The sequence below is a fragment of the Neodiprion lecontei genome, chromosome 7, assembly GCF_021901455.1.
Source record: "Neodiprion lecontei isolate iyNeoLeco1 chromosome 7, iyNeoLeco1.1, whole genome shotgun sequence".
Lineage (NCBI taxonomy): Eukaryota > Metazoa > Arthropoda > Insecta > Hymenoptera > Diprionidae > Neodiprion > Neodiprion lecontei.
In genome coordinates, this window is record NC_060266.1 from 21,352,134 (window position 1) to 21,376,428 (window position 24,295).

Below are 24,295 nucleotides of genomic sequence, written 5' to 3' on the forward strand. Positions count from 1 at the left end.
TGCGTTCGAATGAACGGCTGACTGAATAAAAATTTGACGCCCCCCCCCCCCAAATGAACCGAACCATTGCAGCTGGATTCTTCAAAGCACCCATTAATATTTTTGGAGAAACGCGGCAGCGAGAATGGAAGTGAAACAAGAATATCCAAAAGTACGAATAAACGAAGGTCTTCATCGCAGGTGTTTAGTGAATAGATTAATTAATGCTGCTTCCTCGACGAAGCCATCAGAGTGAAACGGTCAGGGATGAAAACTTCGGAGACGAGTTCTCCGGCCTCCGAAATCCATACACCGCCACTCTTTCCTCTTGATATTATATCCACCAAGGCCTTCGCGACGTCCTCGGGCCTGAGCAGTGAAAGAAGTCGAAAATCAATGGATGCGATACCAGTTGAGAAAACAATTACAGTGTGTAACAATAAATCTTTGGCAAGTATGAAGGAAAGCAGGTTCAATCTTCCTTTACACCGCACGTCACCGATAAATGTCTTATTCTTAAAGTCACGATCAATAATGCTTCTAATACTCATTCTGACAGGGTGAAGCTTCGCCTACTTTTGAATCGACTGGCTTTTGGTGTCGTTCATAGCCACATCAGCGTCCACGAATGGACCCAGACAGTCACCGGCTTCCTTTAAGAACCTTGTGTCTGTGAATGACGGGCAAATCGTCAGAACTTTGACACACGTCTTGTCGTAATAATACGGTAACTGCAACAAGCGTGAAACGACAGTCTTCACCTCAAGCGCATGAACGATTGTTGGAGTTCGCGCAACATTTACGTGACGAATCTTACCCCGAAAGAACGACTCAGCCCAACAACCCCGTGTTTTGTTGCCGCGTAAACTGGAGACCAGGGTGATGGTTCAAGGCCGTAGATGGAAGCGGTGTTGACAATAACGCCACCCTTGCCACCCTTGTCCTTTCCCATGTGCTGCAAACCCAGCATCGTACCTCTTACAACGGCGGTCTGAACAGAATATCACGAAATGAATTTGACATTGAGTAACAAAATACTGCAGAGAATTTTCGATACATTACATACCAGATTAACATCGATCGCCAGGTCGTATCGCCATTCGTTCACTATACCAGCGTTGTTGATCACTATGTCCAGTCCACCTAGTTCCTTTATGACCTCGACGAACGCAGCTACTTTCCAAAATTTAACAAATTTTATATTCATTGAAAACTGCTGCCGGATTCGTGTTTCGTGTATTGAAAATTTCATTGGACAAGGGAAAGTCTGCATGTTAATAACCGACTCCGGGGCTGCACTAAGTTGCGAATGATTTTAAGAAACTGATGCGATAGAAGTTTATTAGTGACCCAACTTCATCGGTTTTTTCAACATTTTACCATTGGTTCGTTTTATTTTTAATACAAGTGATCAGCTTCTCGAATTAAAATGTGTTTCATCAAGATGGTTCATCTTTTTGCATCCCCTGGGGTCTTGAAAATGTCTGCTCCCCTGGCTTTTGATTTCCAAGGGATTTCATCTCACTCAATATCATTCCGTTAGTCGCGAAGATTTATTTCAGTGTTACACGCAGTTCTATCACCTTTGAATTCGCTGTCCTTCGTCACGTCGCAGATAACGAAGATAGCCCGCCCATCACCGAATTCGACGTTCAATTTATTCGCCGATTCTTGACCCGGAGACGTTGCTAAATCCAAGATAGCTAGATGCTAAGCGTGGATCGAGGGAACGTGAAACATTAAACAACAGTCACCAACCGATCAATCATATCTGCTTTATCTATACATCGACGGATTACAAATTGTCGACGTCATGTATGTACATACGTGCAAATTAGTTTAATTTCACCGAGTTGTCGCTAACCGATAACGAGCAATATTATTATATCACGTGACTAAAATTGCAAGGGTATAAACTGCTGAGCTTCTTTGCAATTTCAATACTTACCGCAGCTCCATTTCGCAACAGTTCCGTTCCGTAGGCAAAACCTATTCCTATGGCTCCTCCTGTGACTAGTGCAATTTTGTTTTTTATCTGCATATCTTCTAACAAAAATGATCCTTTTTTTCGCGTAAAATGTCAAATCCTGTTGTATATGAATATCATGTTCAGAAGATACAAGAATCGCGCTAAAAGTTTGTAAACAAGGCGTCGTGCCGGAATCCTTTAAATCCATCTACAAAGTTACTTGTTCTTTACGTACCTTTATAATTTTAAATTGCGGGAATAAATTACTGCCTTCACTCGCCGATTCCAACTGCGTTCTAATCGGGCAATTCGCTGTAAAGATATTATCGAATTTGCAGTGTTCGTACACTCCAACTTTATCAGCTATTGCTCGCATTACTTTTTGATAAGATATGGAACATTGAAAATGCCTGCTCATTATGTTTAAATGCTAGTATAAACTGGCCATCCAGTTATGGTAATCTATACGCGTTTTATAAATTGATATATTAGATGATGAAAATACAATATTTCGATCACCTCTCAAAATGGAATGGCTGGTATGAATTGATGTTATATGCCGCACTACCCAGGACTTCTCATACATTTCAAATCCTGTCCATGCGGAAGTAACATATTGCTCCTTACGATTTAAGTCGGATGAGAAGAAAGAAGCGTGAGTGAGTCCAGAAAGTAGATAAGATCGCTGGATCAAGGTTCTGGGAATTAGGGCCGATAGTCAGGTGTGCACAGTATGTGCGAGGGATTGCTCATAATTAGTGAAGAGGCGAAACGAAGAGGCTTACAGATAAGAGGGACGGAGAAAGAGCTCCGAGTCCGAAATGGCGATGAGCACGCGGCGTATAACTACACGGATTCAATACTGAATATCAAGCATCGCGCTTGGATCAAGAGAAATGCGAAGAGTGATAGGACGCTGTATGCATCCGCAAAATTCGCACGCCACTTGACAATCGTCTTTACCCTCATGCCGGAACGAACTGATGCTATGTAATTTTTCATACATTTTATAACGATTACTCAGTTCCCGGTTAATATCTCTGCTTAATATCTCGTGAAACTGTGAAGTAATTTATTGAAGAGCCTCGAACATCTCCAGATACCTGGCAGCAAAAATTTAAGTCAAACTACAATGTGCAACGGTACAATAAAGACGCGCAAGAGTAACACAGGTTTTTACTTCACGCGTCGAACGAAAACACGAGTCAAGGCTGCTTCCTCGACGATGCCACGAGGGTGAAACGGTCAGGGATGAAAATCTCTGCTACCGGCTCTCCGGCCTCCGAAATCCATACACTGCCACTGTTTCCTCTTGATATTATATCCACCAAAGCCTTGCCAACGTTCTCCGGCCTGAGAATGGAAAAATGTCGAAAATCACTTGGCGCGATCGCATTTTTGAGCGTGACTGCTAATTCTTCGGTAACTAAGACATGCTGTTAAGTCGTCTAAAGACACGTTTCTGTGCTGATATACAAATTTTATTCAACAGTCGTATTCAATCATGCTTGTGATTGATTACGATTCCTTCGAACGGAGTGAGGTTTCACCTACTTCTGAAGTGACTGACTCTTGATGTCATTCATAGCCGCTTCCTTGTCCACGAAAGGACCCGTACAGTCACCGACTTCATTTAATAACTTTGTGTCTGTGAACGACGGGCACATCGCCAGCACTTTAACCCCCGTCTTTTCGTAATGGTACGGTAACTGCAACAAGCGCAAACCGACAATTTTCACTTGCTGTGCATAAAATAGTTCAGCTTTATGTAACATTTATGTAGTGAATCTTACCCCGAAAGATCGACTCAAGCCAACAACCCCGTGTTTGGTCGCCCCGTAAACTGGCAGCCAAGGCCCCGGGTCGAGACCATAGATAGAAGAGGTGTTGACTATAACGCCACCCTTGCCACCCTTGTCCTTTCCCATGTGCTGCAAACCCAGTATCGTCCCTCTTACCACGGCGGTCTGAAAAGAATGTGATTAAATTGCAACCATTTTTCGCGTACCACCGGAAATCGCACTATTCAACCGAATATCGCTGTTTAATTGGATATTTGAGTCGGTCACATACGACGTTAAATGACAAATTACTGCGCAGAGTGTGAAGTACTTACGAGATTAATATTAATCGTCAGATCGTATTGCGATTCGTTCACTATGCCAGCGTTGTTTATAACAATATCGAGTCCACCCAGTTCCTCGATCACCTTGACGAACGCAGCTTGATTCCAAGACGTAACGGAGTTTAGATTAATTGAAATTTGATGCCAAATTCGTGTTTCATGTATTACAAAATTCATCACGCGAGGAAAAGTCAACGTTTCAATATAATTTTACAATATCTGGATTATAGCCAAAGGCAATTTTCAAGGGATGCGAAATCGTTCGGTTTCATTCTTACCGTCGTGCAAAGTTATCTTGCAATAGACGCAGATACGTCACCTTTGAATTCGATGTCCTTCGTCACGTCGCATTCGATGAAGATAGCTCGCCCATCGCCGAATTCGACGTTCAATTTATTCGCTGCTTCTAGACCCGGAGACGTTGGTAAATCCAGGATGGCCACGTGCTGCACGCGAGGGAGGGTGAAAAATGAAACAATCGTCACCAACCACCACTTTTTATATCCGCTCGATCCGTGAACCGACAGATTTCTAATTCCCCAAATCGTGTTTGGTCGATTTAATTTTTTCGGATCGTAGCGAGGAATATTGAAATATGACTCTAATTAATATTGGAGGTGATATTTGTTCGCCCCCCTTTATTTTCACAACTTACCGCAGCTCCGTTTCGCAAGAGTTCCGTTGCGTAGGCGAAGCCTATTCCTCTGGCTCCCCCTGTGACTAGTGCAATTTTTTTTTCTACCTGCATGTCCTCTGGCAAAATTGACGTTCGTTCGGGGTTAAATTTCTCCAGAAAAGTTACGATCAAAGCGATATTCGGTAAAATATTGAAAAGAATTGCGCCAAAAGTCAAGATATGTGAACCAAGCGTTAAATCGAAATCCTCGGGTACGTTCTCGAAATTACTTGTTCCTTACTTGGATTTCAAGTTAGAAGTCCACGGAGAAAATGATTGCGTTCACTCTCTGCTTCCAACTATATTTTAATCGGACAATTCAATTGAAAGATATTATCTAAGCATACGCTTCAGTGTTATCATAAACGATAAGTCTAATAGCTATTAGTCTAATTACTTGTTGACAAGATATGCAACATTATAAATTACTACTCGTTATGTTTATTGAATAATGGACAGGCCCGGATCACCCTTTCGATACCAGTGTTAATTTTTGAAACACGGTTCCCACTGTCAATTGAATGTTAAAAAATTTCAAAAAAATTCTTGAATACAAAAAAGTATATTTATTTCAAAGTCCAATAGGTTTTGGATCGAAATCTTTCGCCGATTCGGGTGAAAACAATTCTTCAAGTTAGCTGCATTGAGAACTTGGCAAATTTTATTTAAAAAATTGTAACTTTTATACTGTAAATAATTTTAGAAAAGGAACCAACGGGATCTTACACTTGAAATTAAGTACTGTGATGAAAAAAATAGGTTTCAACTATAACCTCTAACAGGACCTTAATTTCCAAGGCTGAAGTTAAACATATTTTTCAATAGGCAAATCGGTGTAAAAATATCAGTTCTTCTTACTGTTTTAAGATTTTATCAGAAGAAGCATATAAACTTGAAGAATTATTACAAAATATACAGTTTGCCGATCACTCTAAAATTCTTTTCCACCTTCCACTATGACTGTGGAGACTTGACTGCTACCGAATAAAAATTTACGTCGTTCCCACCCTGGACACTTGAGTTCTAGTAAATATATTGAATTGCTCATTGCTCTCGCAACGAACGACCGATCAAGGTCTAACTATGGCACGTGTGTTTGAAAGGTTCGGTTTTTTTTTTAGAAGGATGTACGAAAGTGCGCAGTTGCTTAATTTGACAGTTATGAAGGATGGAAATTTCCGCTTGGCACTAAAATATACTAGTCTGGTCGAGAAGTGAGTTCACTGAGAAAAATCGTTAGAATGGTCTTAAAAATATGGCGATTGGTGCATTGGATTCAGAATTTAAAATGATGAAACCGGTATTTTTTAATTAATCCGCCATTAAAAATTTCAATAGTTATAAACAAAAAACGAAAAGAAAAAAAGAGAGTCTCCGTTTCATAGCTATAATTTCAAAAATATAAAAGATAAATGAATTTTGAAAAAAGATCCTAAAAGAGGAGGAAATTTCCAATGGAAAAGTCCCTATTCTCGGAATTCTAGCTTTATTATTTATAATTTTAATTTAACGTTGAAAATAGGGCTCCGCGCGGCCGTTTCGGTGCCTAGGCGTCACCACCTAGCGAATCATGCAACACGAAACAATTTTTTTATAACATTCAATATTAATTTAAAAATTTGAATAAATTATAGTGTTATCTAGACACTTGAAAGAATGTAGTCTTACCAAAAAAAAATTTTTAACTCGATTTTCGTTTAAGTTATTTCATTGTTAATTAACTAATTTTTCGTAGACTTGACTTTTCATAAAATCACTTGTAAAAGTTTAAAAAATGGGTCTATAAATTTTTTTTCTTTTGTGAGCTCTTCTTATATAAATAATAAACAAGATTCAGTGGTAAAAGTTTGTAAAAGTTTTTTCATTTGTTTATAATGATTTTTCAAAGTTATCAAAAATGGAAAAATCCGGCTAATGTTATGAAAAAAATTTTTTTTCATAAATCTTGAATTTTGGTTGTTTTTAAATTAATATGTTGCGTTTATTAGCTTGGGTGAAAATTTTTTAACGTGTATTGTTTAAAAATTTATTATAAACAAACAGACAAGTTGAATATTTTTGAAAAATTTTTTTTTGGTCATTTTATTGTCTTAGTGAAATAATGATTTTACATTTTTGAAATTATAGCTATAAAACGGAGACTCCCTTTTTTTCTTTTCGTTTTTTGTTTATAACTATTGAAATTTTTAATGGCGGATTAATTAAAAAATACCGGTTTCATCATTTTAAATTCTGAATCCAATGCACCAATCGCCATATTTTTAAGACCATTCTAACGATTTTTCTCAGTGAACTCACTTCTCGACCAGACTATACGCAGTGCGGGCGGAGGATGAGCCGTAAAGCTGAAAATTCTATAGCCTTGGGCCTTAGAAATTTTCGGCCATTTGATTTTCAAAATCGGATTTTTCCGAATAACACCTAGATTTTCAAAAATCGAGTAGATCCGGTACCGAAGAAATTCCTGCGTAACGTTCGAGAACTTTGTACGCATGTGAACAAAATATCGCGAACGAACAATTTTGTCCTCACTCGATTACGTTGTCGATGCAGAACTGAATCCACAGCTTTGGTATAAATTGGCCATGTAGTTGGGTTGGGGTCAAAATCTCCAAGGACAAAAAAATCCGAAATTTTCGAGACACGATTTTTAAAACAACGAATGATCAGCTCAACGAAGTTGGGATTTTCGACAAATCACCCGGTAGAATAACTGTTTTCCCGAAATCTCATTTAATCAAGCGGTCTTTGATCCGAATAAATATTTACAGAACAGTCGGCATTCCGAATGACCAAAGCACAGGATGTGGAGGTACGGAAAAATGAAAGTTACGAAATTAGAAATTGAGAACGGCTGATGCTTCGAACAGCCGCCGAACCGAAAAAATTGCTCGCCGACGATCAAAGTTCAGGAGGAGCAAAATTACGATCGGCAAAATTCAGAAGGGCCAGAGAGCCGAATGCCTGAAATACGGTTGTCATAGTTTAAGGGGTTAGGTGGGTTTCAAAAGCTCAAAATAGGTACATTTTTATGAATTTTTTTTTATTTAATCAACAGAATATTTCATTCCATCAATTTAGCACATAAAAGATACATATTTTATAAGTAGTTTGTGAAATTTTCATTGAAAAATATTGAAAATTAAGGCATGGACACGTCGTCTGCTGTGACCCCTCAAAAAAAAGTTCTCTCGGCGTAGTCAGGATAACTCATGACAGATTCGTCTGAAATGCAAAAACCAAAAATTGTCTGTTAGTAGATGTTTAAAACTCGTGCTTGGACGAAGGAAAAAAAAAAACAAAAATTACATTTTTGGCGGCGTTGAAAACAAAAAACCCTTATTTTGAGTAAAATTTGCAACCTTCATGGCCTTGAAAAATTACTTGGAATAGAAAAAAAAAAAATTCCTTCGTTCAAGCACGAGATAATGTTATTTTGAAGAAGTGTGCAAAATTTGAAAGAGATCGCTTCATAAGTTTTCGAGAAATCGTGACTACCGATTTCAAAAATGTAGTTTCGAAAAAAACGCGATTGAAGATTTACATTCAAATAACATATGAATAATCGTACTTACACCGTATAATGATGCAAACCCACGTTTTTTGCACGTGCCATCACCCGACACGGTAACATCTGTCGTATCTTCAACATTATTTTCATCACACGTTAATTTTTTTTTCTTGATTTGCAGCAGACAACAAAATTGATTCGGCAACAGTTATGAAGCACTCATGTATTTTATCAACATAAAAATTGTACGTTGATGCATTCAAGAATGAGGAACTTATATCCATCAAACCACAGAATTTTTTACATCCAGCAAGTCCTAAGCCTAGTATTCGCATCACAAAAATAAACGAACAATAGCTAAGCAGCTGCCTCGATATACCTGCCTCCATATACCTGCGTCACGCTCGGTTATAGCCTGATGGGTGAAACATCCAAAGGCTATATCTCTTGGAATATGACTCGGATCGTTTTAAAATTTTAAAGGAATATTCTCAACATATTCAATTATAAGATAAGCAAAAAAAAAAAAATTCGATTTTTTGAAATTTTGAAACCCACCTAACCCCTTAAGGGGCCGTCCATTTATTACGTAAGACGTTTTTTGGGGGCGGGGGGGCAACATTTCTTACTTAGTCTTACTTGGGGGCGATGGGAATCCGAAGACATCTTACGTAACATTTTTCTTTTATTTTTAATTTGAAATCAGCTCCACACGCAAGAATTACTTTTAATGTATTACCCTCTGTGATTCTTATAAGTTTTCTCGATAACGTTATCATTGACGCCAGGATGGATGCGACAGAATTACGATTTTTAAGATCACTTTAAATAGTTCCGGTATTTATTCAATCTTACGTAAGATTTCCAGGAGAGGGGCTTCCCAAGTCTTACGATTTCTCACTGGAGGGTCAGGGGGGGGGGGGGGGTCAATAATGAGCAAAAATAGTCTTACGTAATAAATGGACGGCTCCTTACGTAGACTTATCGGACACGTGTAGCGTCGCAGAGAAAGTATGTGCTTCTTACATCATCCTACCTTTCGGCATTCTGGCCATTCTGTCTTTGGCAGGTTTCGCGATTTCGATCCTTCGAGTCTTTGGTCCGTCGTTACCGATAAATTCGTATTCGCAAATTTTTGACAAAGGTGCGAATCTGTCATTTGAAAAGTCGACTTTTTAAAGCTTCGATATTTTGGCCTTCGTGATCTTGACCATTCTCAGAAAAAAAAAAAAAAGATTTCGGTACAAATTTATTTACACATTTTTGCGTTCTCAATTATTATTTTTCTTCAAGTCTTCTTTTTGTATTTATGGTCTTTCGACGTGTTTAAGTGTCGGTAGATCGACTTTCAGGATTTCCTCCCGTCGACTTTTTGGTCTTTCACATTTTTGTACCCTACCCATGTAGTTATAGTCGTCGATTGGTGTCTTCTGAATTGATATATTACCATTCTTGTACGTGATAAAAATACAACATTTCTATCACCTCTCAAAGAGAAACGGCTGGAATGAATTGATACTGTACCCAGGACATTTTAAATGCTTCAAATCCCATCCATGCGGAAGTAACATATTGCTCCTTACGATTTAAGTCGGATGAGAAGAAGGAAGCGTGAGTGAGTCCAGAAAGTAGATAAGATTGCTGGATCAAGGTTCTGGGAATTAGGGCCGATAGTCAGGTGTGCACAGTATGTGCGAGGGATTGCTCATAATTAGTGAAGAGGCGAAACGAAGAGGCTTACAGATAAGAGGGACGGAGAAAGAGCTCCGAGTGCGAAATGGCGATGAGCACGCGGCGTAGAACTACACGGATTCAATACTGAATATCAAGCATCGCGCTTGGATCAAGAGAAATGCGAAGAGTGATAGGACGCTGTATGCATCCGCAAAATTCGCACGCCACTTGACAATCGTCTTTACCCTCATGCCGGAACGAACTGATGCTATGTAATTTTTCGTACATTTTATAACGATTACTCAGTTCCCGGTTAATATCTCTGCTTAATATCTCGTGAAACTGTGAAATAATTTATTGAAGAGCCTCGAACATCTCCAGATACCTGGCAGCAAAAATTTAAGTCAAACTATAATGTGCAACGGTACAATAAAGACGCGCAAGAGTAACACAGGTTTTTACTTCACGCGTCGAACGAAAACACGAATCAAGGCTGCTTCCTCGACGAGGCTACGAGGGTGAAACGGTCAGGGACGAAAATCTCCTCTACCGGCTCTCCGGCCTCCGAAATCCATACACTGCCACTGTTTCCTCTTGATATTATATCCACCAAAGCCTTGCCAACGTTCTCCGGCCTGAGAATGGAAAAATGTCGAAAATCACTTGGCGCGATCTCATTTTTGAGCGTGACTGCTAATTCTTCGGTAACTAAGACATGCTGTTGAGTCGTCTAAAGACACGCTTCTGTGCTGATATACAAATTTTATTCAACAGTCGTATTCAATCATGCTTGTGATTGATCATGATTTATTCGAACGGAGTAAAGTTTCACCTACTTTTGAAATGACTGACCCTTGACGGCATTCATAGCCGCTTCCTTGTCCACAAAAGGACTTAGATTGTCACCGACTTCAGCTAATAATCTTGTGTTTGTGAATGACGGGCATATCGTCATTACTCTGACACCCGTCTTTTCGTAATGATACGGTGACTGCAACAAACGCAAACCAAAAATTTTCCCTTTCTGTGCGTAAAATAGTTCATGTAACATTTCTTTGGTGAATCTTACCCCGAAAGATCGACTCAGGCCAACAACCCCGTGTTTGGTGGCTACATAAACTGGCAGCCAAGGCTCCGGATCGAGACCATAGATAGAAGAGGTGTTGACTATAACACCACCCTTGCCACCCTTGTCCTTTCCCATGTGCTGCAAACCCAGTATCGTCCCTCTTACCACGGCGGTCTGAAAAGAATGTGATTAAATTGCAACCATTTTTCGCGTACCACCGGAAATCGCACTATTCAACCGAATATCGCTGTTTAATTGGATATTTGAGTCGGTCACATACGACGTTAAATGACAAATTACTGCGCAGAGTGTGAAGTACTTACGAGATTAATATTAATCGTCAGATCGTATTGCGATTCGTTCGCTATGCCAGCGTTGTTTATAACAATATCGAGTCCACCCAGTTCCTCGATCACGTTGTCAAACGCAGCTTGATTCCAAAACGTAACGGAGTTTAGATTAATTGAAATTTGATGCCAAATTCGTGTTTCATGTATTACGAAAATCATCACGCGAGGAAAAGTCAACGTTTCAATATAATTTTACAATATCTGGATTATAGCCAAAGGCAATTTTCAAGGGATGCGAAATCGTTCGGTTTCATTCTTACCGTCGTGCAAAGTTATCTTGCAATAGACGCAGATACGTCACCTTTGAATTCGATGTCCTTCGTCACGTCGCATTCGATGAAGATAGCTCGCCCATCGCCGAATTCGACGTTCAATTTATTCGCTGCTTCTAGACCCGGAGACGTTGGTAAATCCAGGATGGCCACGTGCTGCACGCGAGGAAGGGTGAAAAATGAAACAATCGTCACCAACCACCACTTTTTATATCCGCTCGATCCGTGCACCGACAGATTTCGAATTCCCCAAATCGTGTTTGGTCGATTTAATTTTTTCGGATCGTAGCGAGGAATATTGAAATATGACTCTAATTAATATTGGAGCTAATATTCGTTCGCTCTCCTTTATTTTCACAACTTACCGCAGCTCCGTTTCGCAAGAGTTCCGTTGCGTAGGCGAAGCCTATTCCTCTGGCTCCCCCTGTGACTAGTGCAATTTTCTTTTCTACCTGCATGTCTCCTCTGACAAAATTGAAAATGTAAAGACCGATAAGACACTGTATGCTTTCATAAAATTATCGCTCTGACTCACAGTCGTCTTTAGCCTAACCCGGAAATTAACCGATATTTTGTATGCATTTGGTAGCGATACCGCTAGAGATTCAATTACTGAGTTCCCCATTAATATTTGTGTTCAAAATCTGATAAGACTGTGAAGTATTTTATTGAAAAACTACAAATATTCGTTGGATAAATGGAAGTAAAGATTCGAGTAAACCTATAATGTGCAAGAATACAAGAAATACGTACCAAAGCAACACTTCTTTTTACGAGGTATGTGCGGTCTTGCTTGGACAAAAGTGCAATAACAAATTCTCGAGTAATTCAGACAAGCTGTCAAGTTATCGAGAGACACGCTTCTGCGCAGCTTGTTATCGAAATACCTTTGTGTTTATTAACGAACAATAAGGAATTGCTGACATTCCGTCATTGTGTTGATATCAGAAATTATCATTGAATATATAAACCATGCAATACCTAAATTACGACGCGGATCGAAGTTCCAAAGTTTGAAAGTCCGATAAACCACTCGGAGTTTCGAACAATCACAATTTTAACCGTTCTCAAATCCGACCAGTCAATTCAATGGTCTGTCTAAACTTTGACCAGCATCACCGATTCGTGCCTACCACACAATTTCTGAAGGATTGAAATTTGCTCGATTGTTCGTTTCATGTTTCGAGTCATGAAGAATTATTTATAATTTACAGTTTCCATCAACTCTTCGTTGACACACTTGATAACAAAAGGGGAGCAGAGGAGTCAAAAACCTTGAAAAATTCGATTACGTAATTTATGGACACTTTCAATAACGGAAAACTTTTTTTTCCACTCAGTATCAGCTCGCAGCGGCTGTACTTCCTGAACTGCTATGCTTTTTATCAAGAAATAACAATGGATAAGCTTCAAGGTTTATGGAATATGTTCAAACAGTTATGAAGTCAAAATCCAATGAGCTTCTTATACTTGGAAAAAAGAAAACTTAAATATTGCAGCTCGTGGAAAAAAGTTTTACTAAAAAATCACCATTTTTTCAAACATTCAAAAACTATTTCATTCTGTATCGCTTGAATTATCATGTGATGAGATATGAAGCATTAAAAATACCAGAATGACGCGTTTGTTTATGCAATATATCCTTATTTCTGGGTCAGAACAATTTTCATTCGAACCCCCCCCCCCCCCTCCCCCCCCCCTTTCCCCAGATCTGTTCCAAATCATTAAAAAAAAATATGTGCAAGGTTTCAAGCTTCTACTTCAACTGAAACACGTGCTTCTAAGCTTCGAAAGTTTTAAATGTAAAGTACATGTAGTTTTTATGATAAGTTATTATTTTTTGTATGACTGCCGTATAAATTAAGAAACCGATTCGAAAGTTGGCAGAGTTGTTGCTTATAATGGTAGGGACAAGCCCTGAAAATTTCAAATTTTTATAATTATTGTTCCCTTACATATAAGCTTAGGAAAAGTGATGCTATTAAGCTTATATATATTAAAAGAAATATATCATAAAATTATAATGAAATTTTGAAAATTTCTAGGTTCATTCCTATCATTATAACAAACAACTCTGTCAAGTTTCTTTGGAACAGAGCCACAGGGCGTTCAAATGAAAATTTTCCCGACCCCCAAATAAACACCACCACTGCAATTCCACATGAAGATTTTTGTTACAGTTGGGTCATGGTAGGATTATACTTCGTGACTCTTCTTCGAGATGAAAAGTAGTCAAGGTTTAAAATAAAGCAAATAAATCATTTGATATTTATCAGAACGCAGATTAATAAAGAACGTGAGACGCGATCACAGTCGAAAAATCTTAAGTACTACAATCGTTTTCTATCTGACGTACCAATATAGCTGTTCAATTTCGATATTTTATCGCATTGCTTGACGACGCTAATAAACATCGAAACATTTTTAAAATTTCTCTTAGATTGTTAGTCCTACGAATGTAATTTCGATATACTATGAGAACGAGATGCTTCATGATGCTTTTTTGACCTTGTCCAAGAGAATTACGAAATTCCAAAACCTGTGCTAGGCCTGGTATTAAACAGTCTAGAACTGTGATTAGTTTCGGATTTTCTTCTGATACCACGGATACATTATCATCAAGCTCCTCAGATGAATCCGTTTAACAATAGCATCATACCCTTATAGAAACGTGAAGATAGACAAAGCAAGGTTATCGTAACCTTCGATTTCAAGGAAAACGAATAGCTAATAGTCAGTCAAAAATCATGTTCATTAATTCGTAAAAGTAGATACAAAGTAGCTTCAAAATATATTTAACCATTACACAGTTTTATGAAAATTTTACATTTCACTCTCAATAATATACGTATATCGGTATGTGTTTCAAAAGTCTGGCAATTGCCGATAGCTTATGGTAAAAATTGTACAGCAATAAAACATTAGCAGGTGATGGTCACGGTAAAAAAAAAAAAACAAAAATAGATTTCCTCGCATGGATGGTACGTAGAAATATTAAATCAGTGCTGCTTTGTCGAAGATGCTTCTCGGCGTAAATTCACGAACCGGATCTCCACCCTCGGCGAGCCAGATACTGCCACTCTTTCCATTTCGAATAACATACACGAACGCCTTTGCAACGTTCTCTGGCCTGAGGAAAAAAATAAGAAGCGTGAAAGCGAAACCTGTTAATCTCATCGGCGTGAAACGTCACAGTTTGCAATCTTGCGTAACGTTTATTCATTTTTCTAATTTTGTTGTATTTTTCGTGTCACTTGTATTTCAAGATAAAACTTTCTTCGAGAACGTTAGCGTTGTTTTGTCGCGGTTGTCAAAAAAGCTTAAAAATGTTAACATAGTTTACGAACGGTCCCTTTGTAATACATATGATGTAAGATGACAAGGATCAAAACATCTTGTTCGTATCGCTTACATCGCTGTTGTGCATACTAACTTTTGCATTAGGCCGTTATTGATTTCGTTCAGAGCAACCTTCGCGTCCTCGAATAATAACAGACGGCTATCATCAGCCTCGCTCAATAACTGAGTCTCTGTGAACGAAGGACACATTGTGATGACCCTAACGCCCGTCTTATCGTAGTGATATGATAGCTGCAAGAACAGTAAACAACGGTTTGAGTTAAGACATACGAGTATAGCTTCGGAAAGGTAAACCTTTCTTACCATATCGGAACAATCTCTTGAAACTTAAAAATCCACCGCGCATGCGCGAGTTTTATCGGCTGTTCGTGCAGGCTGGCCATCCCGGGTTTTCAGCTCTCAACTTTGCTTCTGGCGGAGATGCAGTTGATACGAATTTTCGAGGTTAGAATCTCAAATAATTGAGGCAGTGACTCGGAAAGGTTTTGAGGCATTTGTTACTGGGTCGGAAAGTTGATTCTTCAAAAAACGGTCGGAATTTAATGCTTATGCTTTTTGAAAATTCAAACGTACACATTTTGTGTACGTTGGCCAGCCTGCATTGCAGACAGGAATATCGCTGCGCGAAGATTTCGCCGACCAATGAGAACAAATCATTTGGCGCGTGCGCAATTGATTTTCAAGATTCAAGGGATTGTCCCGGTGTATTCCGGGCCCCTTCCCAATGATTGACCTTTTTTGCTTTATAAAATTACGAAAAAATAAATTTGTAATGTTTAAACATCTAGCAATTGGTTTCAGGCATCGAAATATTTATAATTTGCGACGTAAATTTTTAATTTTGGAGAATAAAATGATTAATAATTGGGTCTGAAGGTGTCGATAACTGGTACACTTAATTCATTTGAATCTTACTCCGTAAGATCGACTCAGGCCTACGACACCGGCTTTGGCCGCGGCGTAAGCTGGCGACCAGGCGACAGGATCGACACCGTATGTTGAAGAGGTATTAACAATAACGCCACCCTTGCCTCCCTTGTCCTTTCCCATGTATTGCAAAGCCAGCATCGTTCCCCTCACGACTGCGATCTGAGAGGATCAAAAAGCGAATGATCATGCTTCGATCCTGAGCCAGTAATTAGGTTATTTCTAGAGCTCAAATAGATATGTATGTAAAATTAAAAAATAGGACTGAAAAAACTAGAATATGAAAAATAGAAACTGTATTTTCTAGTTCCAAACATCATACTTTACGTAGAAAACCAAATAAGGAATGAAAATGATTTAAATAAGAAATATATATTTACATATTAATTAAAATTATATAACTTCCTGCAAACTGCGACTAATATGGATGGCCCATTTGCTTAAAGAATAGTCGAGTTGGACGTTACGAAATACGTAACAGAATTCAATACTCACTAGATTTATGTCGATCGTCAATTCCCATTTTGATTCGTTCAGTATACCAGCGTTGTTGATCACTATGTCGAGTCCACCGAATTCGTTTACGGTCTTGGCGAATGCGGCTGGAATGAAATTTCGGTGATGTGAGTAGTTATCGAAGTGTCTGTAATTACTCAAGTTAAGAAATATTCCTCCATATTTCAATCGAAACTCTTTACAAATAATTCTCTAAACACTTTAATTCCACGTGATTCCAGCGTGATAAACTACGTGGCCTCACCTTCGAGTTCGTTGGCTTTCGTAACGTCACAGCTGACGAAGATTGCCCGTCCTTTGCCAAATTCTGCGTTTAATTTATCAGCCAATTCCTCACCTGGAGATGACGCCAGATCGAGAATGGCCACGTGCTATACGTTAGGCAACACACATTGTAAGAAATGAAACATTTGTCAAAAATTTCAACGATTAGCATCGTTGGATTGGAGCGTAAAAAAAAAAGAATGGGACTAAAGTATAAAATGCGAGGACGATTTGCAGATTTCAGGTACAATATATTATTACGATTATGAATGGATAGAGAAATAGGGACAATGAACTGTTACAAGAATGACGATATACGTACTTTGAGTCCATTACGCAAAAGTTCTTTAGCAGATTGAAAGCCGATTCCACCTGCACCTCCGGTAATCAGTGCGACTTTGTTTGCAAAATCCATTTTCAACCCAAGTGTATAATATACTGCGCGTAGAATTTAACACTATCTTAATATCAAATATATATTAGATTTCATGCAGGATTATTCTAATCGCAATAATATCTGCTACCACGGCAAGTTCTGTTCGTAAACTGTAAAACTGTTTGTCATTGCAAAGTGTTCTTGGTATCAGTCATAGTTTGAATTGCAATTCACAGATATCCCCAATCATAAAACTTAGAATATCATAATCTGAGTTCACGTGTTCCTCTTGACCCAACTCCAAGAATACTTTTATCAGGTCAACGTTCGCGATTCTCAATCAGAACGTACTACTGATACTCTACGACCCTGTTTGCGTCATCCGATAAAAACTCACGATAACATAAAAATATTCCATTCTGAGGCTGAGGATAAATTAAGAGCACTTGACAAAAAAAAAAAAAACACTTTTTAATCCGAAACTCGGAGCTACTCACAATCAGAGTGGAATTGTGCCCTGAATTGCCTATAATTAGGGGTCCATATCGGTGGAATTTAAACGATGGCGAAAATGGAGAGGAATACCTAGTATATACAGAGATGAGTAGGGAGATCTCCAACGCTCGGCTTTTCGTGATACCAGCTAGGTTGGAGCGTCGACGTGACACCTAGGCGGCCACGCACCGAAGGTGGCCCATTTCCGACCTGACACCTAGGCGGCCATGCACCGAAGGTGGCCCACAATCGTGCATATATAGATATACTCGGTCGCTCGAGCAAGCGGTTGCCAATCGCATCCTTGTCCCCGCTCGCACTAATGTTTCCAGGAATGCAAGAATTGGGATTTTTTTGTTTCAATTATGAATGTCAGCGAATAAAAGTATCTCCAGATTTGATAAATTTTGGATTCAATTAGCGGACGCTGAACCAAAATAATTAACCATTCCCAGCCCGAATACTTCTTTTTTTTTAATAAATATTATTTTTTTATTGATATGAAAATATGTGACGCCTGGTGTTCTCGAATATTTGTACGCGCTGTCTATGGAAAAATATACGAAGCCAGCTCGATAACATTTATGCAAAATGTGCAATGGGCAAGTGGTTGGAGGAAATTTTTTTTTTCTCGAACTGAATCTTCCAGAGAACCATCAGCGAATTCCAAGCAAGCTCCATAAACATACCGAGCAAACGCGCGATCACGGACGTAGCTGTGGTGTGGCTGAGTGGATACCACATGAGGATGAATTTTCAATCACAGGTTTTTGCGCGAAGTTTTCCTGTATTTAAGTTAATTACTACTGCCTTTGCTATAATACTGCATTCAAGTCTTAAACAAAACACTAAAAAATAAGTTAACCACTTAATGTAAAACAAAATGTTAGATCGAGCTTAAAATTTAAGCCGGAGTTACATAAACTAAGATAATTACAAGTGCAATATTGTAAATATTGAGCATTTATTGTTCATCTAAATAAATATGGTTTCCTCCTCAAAAAAAAAAAAAAAACATGAGGATGGAGTGATGCGGGACACGGGTTCGATCGCAGTTCACTCTTTTTTTTTTTTTATTTTTAAATTCAATCCCGGCTTTTTTTTTGTATTTTCGGAGAGAAAAAACAAATCAAAGAAAGAAAATTTCGAGAGCCGGTCGATTTTTTCCTTCTTTCCTTTTGCTTTTTTTTTTACTGAACCCACCTTTTTTGTAGTGGGGGTAACCCGGAAGAGAACAAATAATTGAAACAATAAAATTCCGAGAGCGAATCGATTTGTTCCGCGTTTTTGGCGCCTCTTTTTTGATATGGAAAAGTTTTGACAGTAATGGAAAATAGAGATTACTAAACGCAAATGTATTGTTTTTTAATAACACCGGCCCACAGAAAAAAAGTGGCCTGTACTTTTGACCGGACCTACCTATCTTTATGTATTTTGACGCGCTGAATCCGAATCTGAAGTCAGTTTTGCCCGTACACCCTCAAAATTTTGAGTAAATTGCAAAAAAACCATAAAAATCGCCAAAAATTAGCATTTTTGGTAAGAAAAAAATTTATGGAACTATAGACCAAGTATGATTTTTATGCATTTTGGTCCGCTAAACCCAAATCTGAAGTTTATTCAACCATAAGCCTTTTAAAATTTAATTGGGCCGGTGTTATTAAAAAACAATACATTTGTTTTTAGCAATCTCTATTTTCCATTTCTGTCAAAACTTTTCCTTATTAAAAAAAAAACGCCCATTTTATATCAGTCTTGACGAGCATTTCTTAAGAAGTTTGAGAGATGCGAGATCGGAACGACAAAATTATTTCAGTAGCAACAATGTATGGACCCCTCTCCTTTTCTGATATTCGCAGCCAGTTAAGAGGCTTCACAGTGTTCAGTTTAGTGCCAGCAGCTCTCGAGGTAGCAAGATGGTAAGTGAATTACATAATTATTTTACATGTATGGAAAAACCGGCAGGTTTGACGATCGTCTATTTACTTTATAGATTAAGAAGAGAAAAAAAGGGAAGGACCTGTAGTCGTATTTTATACTTTATTTAATTTTCCTTGAATTGTCAGACGTTTTTATTTTTGATTGTATAGGAAGAAGATGTGTGGGGAATTCCATTCTAGTGCCCAAGAATATAGTACACATTTTCGATCATTTTTTCTTTTTTTTTTTTGGGAAAACATTTTCCTCAATTTCCAAATTTCCTTAATTTTTTGGTATTCAAATCGATTCTTAACAATTTTGCGCACAGGTGGGATTTCTTTAATTATTTTTTCCTTAATCCTGAGGATATTTCCTATCTGAGACCACCGTCAATAGGCGAGATTCCGGAAATCATAAAATTACCTTTTTTTCTAATTAAAAAGAAAATCACATAAGGCCACTAAGAGCTCGAAATGAAAATCTGAAAAAATTAGAGATGTTTTTTTATATTCGAAGCCATTAACGTAAAAAATCCGTTCAACGACCATCCTAATAGATATACATTGTATATGGGGCATTCCGCGTCAAATTTGCAACCCATGTACCTCACCCTCTTCGATTTTGATAATTCTTTAGTATGATGTTACAACCACGGTTTCAATCGACTTGAAACAGTGTCGGAATTTTTTGCAGATTTCTTTAGCCACCACTGAAAGAGAAAAAAAAATGAAAAACCAATTCCGGAAACGCTTCTTTTAAAATTCTGAAAAAATTCACACTGATTTTATAATTAAAAATATGATTTGTAAGCATGACAGGACAACGTGATCTCAACATCTACTACTTTTCTAGCAAGTTTTTGGTTTTCTTGGATCTTTGGATAACTTAAAAAAAAAGAATGAAATGGTATGAACTGTATTCAGGCCTTCTGGCATTCCTCTAAATTTCAGAAAAATTGATATCCATTAATAATAGAGAAATTTATGACCGAACAAATAAATAGAAACTCCAATTCCGGCATGAGAAAAAAATGCTTGCTAGAAAAGTAGTGAATGTTGAGATCACGTTGTCCTGTCATGCTTACAAATCATATTTTTAATTATAAAATCAGTGTGAATTTTTTCAGAATTTTAAAAGAAGCGTTTCCGGAATTGGTTTTTCATTTTTTTTTCTCTTTCAGTGGTGGCTAAAGAAATCTGCAAAAAATTCCGACACTGTTTCAAGTCGATTGAAACCGTGGTTGTAACATCATACTAAAGAATTATCAAAATCGAAGAGGGTGAGGTACATGGGTTGCAAATTTGACGCGGAATGCCCCATATACAATGTATATCTATTAGGATGGTCGTTGAACGGATTTTTTACGTTAATGGCTTCGAATATAAAAAAACATCTCTAATTTTTTCAGATTTTCATTTCGAGCTCTTAGTGGCCTTATGTGATTTTCTTTTTAATTAGAAAAAAAGGTAATTTTATGATTTCCGGAATCTCGCCTATTGACGGTGGTCTCAGATAGGAAATATCCTCAGGATTAAGGAAAAAATAATTAAAGAAATCCCACCTGTGCGCAAAATTGTTAAGAATCGATTTGAATACCAAAAAATTAAGGAAATTTGGAAATTGAGGAAAATGTTTTCCCAAAAAAAAAAAAGAAAAAATGATCGAAAATGTGTACTATATTCTTGGGCACTAGAATGGAATTCCCCACACATCTTCTTCCTATACAATCAAAAATAAAAACGTCTGACAATTCAAGGAAAATTAAATAAAGTATAAAATACGACTACAGGTCCTTCCCTTTTTTTCTCTTCTTAATCTATAAAGTAAATAGACGATCGTCAAACCTGCCGGTTTTTCCATACATGTAAAATAATTATGTAATTCACTTACCATCTTGCTACCTCGAGAGCTGCTGGCACTAAACTGAACACTGTGAAGCCTCTTAACTGGCTGCGAATATCAGAAAAGGAGAGGGGTCCATACATTGTTGCTACTGAAATAATTTTGTCGTTCCGATCTCGCATCTCTCAAACTTCTTAAGAAATGCTCGTCAAGACTGATATAAAATGGGCGTTTTTTTTTTAATAAGGAAAAGTTTTGACAGAAATGGAAAATAGAGATTGCTAAAAACAAATGTATTGTTTTTTAATAACACCGGCCCAATTAAATTTTAAAAGGCTTATGGTTGAATAAACTTCAGATTTGGGTTTAGCGGACCAAAATGCATAAAAATCATACTTGGTCTATAGTTCCATAAATTTTTTTCTTACCAAAAATGCTAATTTTTGGCGATTTTTATGGTTTTTTTGCAATTTACTCAAAATTTTGAGGGTGTACGGGCAAAACTGACTTCAGATTCGGATTCAGCGCGTCAAAATACATAAAGATAGGTAGGTCCGGTCAAAAGTACAGGCCACTTTTTTTCTGTGGGCCGGTGTTATTAAAAAACAATACATTTGCGTTTAGTAATCTCTATTTTCCATTACTGTCAAAACTTTTCCATATCAAAAAAGAGGCGCCAAAAACGCGGAACAAATCGATTCGCTCTCGGAATTTTATTGTTTCAATTATTTGTTCTCTTCCGGGTTACCCCCACTACAAAAAAGGTGGGTTCAGTAAAAAAAAAAGCAAAAGGAAAGAAGGAAAAAATCGACCGGCTCTCGAAATTTTCTTTCTTTGATTTGTTTTTTCTCTCCGAAAATACAAAAAAAAAGCCGGGATTGAATTTAAAAATAAAAAAAAAAAAAGAGTGAACTGCGATCGAACCCGTGTCCCGCATCACTCCATCCTCATGTTTTTTTTTTTTTTTTGAGGAGGAAACCATATTTATTTAGATGAACAATAAATGCTCAATATTTACAATATTGCACTTGTAATTATCTTAGTTTATGTAACTCCGGCTTAAATTTTAAGCTCGATCTAACATTTTGTTTTACATTAAGTGGTTAACTTATTTTTTAGTGTTTTGTTTAAGACTTGAATGCAGTATTATAGCAAAGGCAGTAGTAATTAACTTAAATACAGGAAAACTTCGCGCAAAAACCTGTGATTGAAAATTCATCCTCATGTGGTATCCACTCAGCCACACCACAGCTACGTCCGTGATCGCGCGTTTGCTCGGTATGTTTATGGAGCTTGCTTGGAATTCGCTGATGGTTCTCTGGAAGATTCAGTTCGAGAAAAAAAAAATTTCCTCCAACCACTTGCCCATTGCACATTTTGCATAAATGTTATCGAGCTGGCTTCGTATATTTTTCCATAGACAGCGCGTACAAATATTCGAGAACACCAGGCGTCACATATTTTCATATCAATAAAAAAATAATATTTATTAAAAAAAAAGAAGTATTCGGGCTGGGAATGGTTAATTATTTTGGTTCAGCGTCCGCTAATTGAATCCAAAATTTATCAAATCTGGAGATACTTTTATTCGCTGACATTCATAATTGAAACAAAAAAATCCCAATTCTTGCATTCCTGGAAACATTAGTGCGAGCGGGGACAAGGATGCGATTGGCAACCGCTTGCTCGAGCGACCGAGTATATCTATATATGCACGATTGTGGGCCACCTTCGGTGCATGGCCGCCTAGGTGTCAGGTCGGAAATGGGCCACCTTCGGTGCGTGGCCGCCTAGGTGTCACGTCGACGCTCCAACCTAGCTGGTATCACGAAAAGCCGAGCGTTGGAGATCTCCCTACTCATCTCTGGTATATATTTGTACTTTATTTTGAAGACACCGAATGAGTATAAAGTAGTAGACGATGTATTATTATTATTTATTATTATTTTAATAAAAATTTTCAGACTTTCCTCTATAGTTTGGCTCTAGTTTAGCAATAGGAATGCCATTAAAGCAGGGAAGTACCATTTCGTGCGCATTGACAACGAGTGTGAATGTCATATTTTATTGCCGGTACCATTGTCTGCTATTGTCTATTGGGCAAGCAAAATATTATGACAAAATTTTGCTGCCCGTGAAAATCCTACCAACGGGTATTTTGCCAAAAACAATCGATGCATTGTTTGCTCAATGATCAAACAATAATCGTTCATAATCGATTAAATTGACCAAGAATATATTTGATTGTGCGATCATTTCGATAATCTTTTGCGAGTTCCTCTATTATGGTCTCAGTCGCCTTTGATCGGCTTCATTTAGTTGCATTCAGTCAAAGCGTAAATTTGACATAATCTAGTCACCTTTGATATATATTATTATTACGAACGACTTGAATGTTTAATTCAATTATGAAATGAATTTCGTGAATTATTTTACAATTCAAATGAGTCTGGCCGCCACCATTTACGCTAAAAATTCGATTTCTATTGTCATGAATAATAATCGATTAATCAAGTGATGAAAATAATCGATTATAATCGAAGATCAATTGTTTCTCGCGACTAGCGATGGCCACTGAACTAAAAATAATCGATGCATCGATTAATCGAGTCCAAAAAAAAAGAATCGAACATGAATCGATTGAATTGGTAAAAATGAATCGATTAATCGATTGTTTTGTATTTTTTTTTAAAGGTGAAAAATTTCGAACATTTCAGTATGTAGTCTTAATAGCGGAATAATTTTTTAATAATTTATAATTTCACGATTTCATGCATAATATTTTTCAATTCCAGGTGAAAATATACATTTATCTTACATTTATTATATAAAATAGTTACTTAGTACGTAAGACAATGATAATAATTGATACTTTAATCACATAAATCGTATAAATTGATATTCTATTGCATCGTTCATGGGAGTAAAAACAAAAACCAATTGTAAAGAAAAATAATCGATCGAGTCAAT

The 24,295-nt window shown here is 37.5% G+C and overlaps 1 protein-coding gene across 1 annotated transcript; it reads right to left on the minus strand.

Annotated features, from left to right (window-relative positions):
* Positions 1-39: 39 nt before the first annotated feature.
* Positions 40-17,277, minus strand: LOC107221311. Its single transcript, XM_046746030.1, has 25 exons — positions 17,015-17,277; positions 16,673-16,799; positions 16,408-16,514; positions 15,901-16,074; positions 15,059-15,216; positions 11,991-12,090; positions 11,655-11,781; positions 11,327-11,433; positions 11,004-11,177; positions 10,771-10,925; positions 10,425-10,569; positions 10,080-10,276; positions 9,297-9,412; positions 4,729-4,826; positions 4,393-4,519; positions 4,065-4,171; positions 3,742-3,915; positions 3,503-3,657; positions 3,155-3,301; positions 2,184-2,358; positions 1,928-2,066; positions 1,046-1,152; positions 797-970; positions 556-710; positions 40-348 (listed from the first exon to the last, which is right to left on the minus strand). Exons 1-25 carry the CDS (start codon positions 17,105-17,107, stop codon positions 201-203), a joined length of 3,486 nt encoding a protein of 1,161 aa, XP_046601986.1. The 5' UTR covers positions 17,108-17,277; the 3' UTR covers positions 40-200.
* Positions 17,278-24,295: the final 7,018 nt, after the last annotated feature.